We start from the raw sequence: 4,078 nt of genomic DNA, 5'->3' as shown, positions 1-4,078 counted from the left end.
GTGCCCCGGTCCGGGAGGATCCCACGTGCCGCGGAACGGCTGGGCCCGTGAGCCACGGCCTCTGGGCCTGCGCGTCCGGAGCCTGTGCTCCGCGACGGGAGAGGCCGCAGCAGTGAGAGGCCCGCGTACCGCAAAAAAAAAAAAAAAAAAAAAAAAAAAGAGGCAAAGTTGGTAGAAAGGAACGTCTGCTTTATTTTGGATGCCAGCAACTGCGGCGGGGGGGGGGGGGGGTTGGTGCAGGGAGGGCAGACTCTCGTCCAAAGGCCAACTGCCCCCCGCACTGACAACCAGTGGACAAAAGTTTTTATAGATGGAGAGAGGGAGCTACATGTAGAAACAGCACGGTCAGCTGTGACAGTCAACTGTTTTTTTTAAATTTATTTATTTATTTTATTCATTTATCTTTGGCTGCGTTGGGTCTTCGTTGCTGTGCGTGGCTTTCCCTAGTTACGGCGAGCAGGGGCTACTCTTCGTTGCGGTGCGCGAGCTTCTCATTGCCGTGGCTTCTCTTGTTGCGGAGCACGGGCTCTAGGCACGTGGGCTTCAGTGGTTTTGGCACATGGGCTCTAGAGTGCAGGCTCAGTAGTTGTGGCACGCGGGCTCTAGAGCACAGGCTCAGTAGTTGTGGCACATGAGATTAGTTGCTCCGTGGCATGTGGGATCTTCCCAGACCAGGGCTCGAACCCGTGTCCCCTGCATTGGCAGGCGGATCCTTAACCACTGCGCCACCAGGGAACCCCTGACAGTCATCTTGAAATTGGTCATGTGGTGGTCTGATCAGCGTCATCTTGATTGTTTTCAGTACAGTCAGTCTTCAGTTCCAGGGTCAGTTTTTTCCCATTTCCTTGAGGCCAATTCTCAGAATTGTGGCAGCTTATGTCATGGCTACAGTCTGGTCATCATGTAGTTGACTTCTTCCACCTGGTGGGGTTTCAGTATCTATGAGACAGATCAAAGGATATGGCTCAGAATATTATCTATAGCCCTTGAGAAGAAACTAAAGGTCCTTGACTATGCTTAATGACTAAACTATTATTATTTGGTCTCCTTTGACTGTTTTCCTTTGCTTCTGCATTTTCTCACTTTTCTGATTAAACTCATTCTTTGGCTAAAGTTTTTGCACAGACAAAAGGCAGGCTGAGGACATGGGCGGGGGAAGGACCATAGGGTCCTCTCCATTTATTTGGTCTCCTTTGACTGTTTTCCTTTGCTTCTGCATTTTCTCACTTTTCTGATTAAACTCATTCTTTGGCTAAAGTTTTTGCACAGACAAAAGGCAGGCTGAGGACATGGGCGGGGGAAGGACCATAGGGTCCTCTCCATTTCATCCTGGGCTTGGAAACTGAGGTATTGGGCATTGGGGCTGACCCGATTACAACCAGCTTGGATCTGTAAGTAGAAAGAAAGACAGTTTTGGAATAGGAGTCTCTGACCCATGGCTTCAGGATGAGCCATAAGCTGGTTGCTTAACTTTTGAGTTGCCACCTTTGTCAAGCAGGGGATATTAATACACATCTCGGTTCCCTCGCATGAAACCTTTATAGGCAGATGTGTTTCAAAATTCAGAATACTTTGAGATTTTTAGAAAAATTCTGGGGTGCATGTCCCACATAGCACATAACACAGTTAAATTAAGGCAGCCCTGTGATCAAATGCAGTATTTCTGCCTGGGAACATACAACTATTTGCACCAAATGGGATAAATAACAAGTCCAAAGAGCCTCACATCCAGTTGGGTCAGGTTTTGTTGCCAAACGTGTTAGATCAGAGATGGGCAGACTTTGTCTGTCAAGGGCCAGATAGTAACTGTCTTTGACTTTGCATACACTTTCCATTGCACCTAACGCAACTGCAAAGCAGCCGCAGACAATAGGTAAAAGAATAGGCATGGCTGTGTTCCAAACAAACTTTCTTTCTGGAAACTAAAATTTGAATTTCTTATCATTTTTATCTGTCATGAATGAATTCTTTTCGTTTCAACCATTTAAAACTGTAAACAACCATTGCTTAGCTTGTGAGCCAACCAGAGGCAGATCCAGATTTGGTCTGCAGGCTGGAACTTGCCAACTGCCGGATTAGGAAAAAATGTTCGGTTTTCAGAGCTCTCTGGATTTTGGAATTGTGGCTAAGGGACTGTGGACCTGAAATCCCCCCATCTTTGGGTCATCATCATGATGGAAAGTTCTGGACTCAGTCCAGGAAAGTACCGCGCCTCTCACTAACCAAGCGCTCAGTCAATATTGCTTTTGTCACTAGTATAAACGGTTACTGTGCACCAAAGGGCAGCCGGTGGTTATTTTGGTGGCTGGTTCCTGGATTTGGAGGGATCCCAGGCATTGGGCTAGGAGTCTGGGGCTAACCTTGGTTTCCTACCCTGATAAGGAGCAGCGAGCAGCTGCCCCCCCTTGGCCTGATGCACCCAGAAATGTGCCTGTCTCCCTCCCTGCTCTCAACTGCCCCCCAAGCCTGAGGCTCCCACCCTTGGGTCTAGAAGTGTTTAAGTTGGAAAAGGATACAAGACTCTGAGTTGGCTCTCCCACTGGACACAGGGCTGTGGCATCATCTGTGGATTTATCTCCAAATGAATGCACACAAGCTCCAGGGAGAAACGGGCTTCCTGGGCTGTGGGAAGCAGCGTGGGCTGGTGAGCCCCTCTTCCTCCTCCTCCCCCGTCTCTCTGGTGGCCAAATACGGGTGTCCCTCCATTCACTAATGGTCCCCACTTTCTGTGGCAGTGGCAAGTACCTCCTCTATGAGAAGAACGAGGTGAAGGCGCGGGACCGAGAGTGGAAGAAGTATGAGTTCCACTATGACAACGTGCTCTGGGCTCTGCTGACCCTCTTCACCGTGTCCACGGGAGAAGGCTGGCCACAGTAAGTGGTCCAGTCAGAAAGCCCCACTGGAGGAGCTCGGGGGCCTCCAGGGAGCAGGAGAGGAAAGGGTCCAAGAGCCCAGTGCTGAGAAAGGTCTGAGGGAGGGAGGGGTTTGCTCCTGCCTTCCAGAAGTGGGGACATTGCAAGAGGCACCAGATGTCAGATGCAAGTGGGGACAATGCAAGACGTCAGAAGAACAGCATCCCCCACATGTGGTTGGGCTTCTCGGGGCAGAAGTCCAGCGGTCGCTTGGCTTGCCAACCCCTTGAGTGTACGGGGCTGTGTGCTCCCAGAACAGGCACCGTTTCTAATTTACAGAAAGGCCGCATGTACGTACACATGCGGTCACATCCTCTTAACCCTTCCGGTGCTGGTGAACAAAACCCTCCAAGCCAGGGGGGCGTGAAGCTGGCATTTTCCAAGTCGGTTTGACCACAGGACCAATCTGTCCCAGACAGGGCTAAGGCTGGGGTGACACTGGTGAGACTGACTTGTGCAAGTCCAAACTTTCAATTCTTTTTTAAGTTTTTTATTGTTTGGGGGGTGGTTTTTTTTGGCGGGGGGTGGGGGTTGGCCATGGTGCGTGGCATGTGGGATCTTAGTTCCCCAGCCAGGGATCCAACCTGCGCCCCCTGCCTTGGGAGCACAGAGTCTCAACCACTAGATTGCTAGGGAAGGCCTCAAAAATTTAAATTTTTGAGATTTTATTCATCAGGGGCTTTGGGGCATTTCTTTTGACTTTTTAAAATATTGCAGGAAATACTAAATATTGCAGTGAAATGTTATTTATCTCGATTACTGAGGGGTTTGACACCCCCTGAATTTGTGCCCATGGCAAGTGCCTCTCTTGTCTCACCTTTAGTCCCGGTCCTCCTCCCAGAGGTCTCGGCTGAATGCAGGTTGAAGGTTTGGTAGATTCCAGTATATGCCTTCAGCATCCTCACCTCCCTCCCTCGCTCAGCAAACACCCCAGCCGACAGACACATGCCTGTCTAATCACCCACGCACACACTCAATATCCACACACGCAGGGCCAGTGCTAGCCCTTCAGGCACCTTTGAGCGAATTTTTTTTTTTTTTTTTTTTTTTTTTTTTGCGGTACGCGGGTCTCTCACCGCCGCGGCCTCTCCCGTTGCGGAGCACAGGCTCCGGACACGCAGGCCCAGCGGCCATGGCTCACGGGCCCAGCCACTCCGTGGCATGTG

At 50.4% G+C, this 4,078-nt stretch overlaps 1 protein-coding gene across 1 annotated transcript in view; it reads left to right on the top strand.

The window, feature by feature from the left end:
• CACNA1A (calcium voltage-gated channel subunit alpha1 A) overlaps positions 1-4,078 on the top strand; it is a 268,865-nt gene that overhangs the window by 202,007 nt on the left and 62,780 nt on the right. Inside the window, exon 27 of the mRNA XM_055091367.1 lies at positions 2,736-2,873. Coding sequence (XP_054947342.1) covers positions 2,736-2,873 — 138 coding nt within the window. The remainder of the gene's footprint in view (positions 1-2,735; positions 2,874-4,078) is intronic.

The sequence above is a fragment of the Physeter macrocephalus genome, chromosome 2 (genome assembly GCF_002837175.3).
Source record: "Physeter macrocephalus isolate SW-GA chromosome 2, ASM283717v5, whole genome shotgun sequence".
NCBI classification, from domain to species: domain Eukaryota; kingdom Metazoa; phylum Chordata; class Mammalia; order Artiodactyla; family Physeteridae; genus Physeter; species Physeter macrocephalus.
This window is presented reverse-complemented; position numbering and strand designations above follow the sequence as displayed.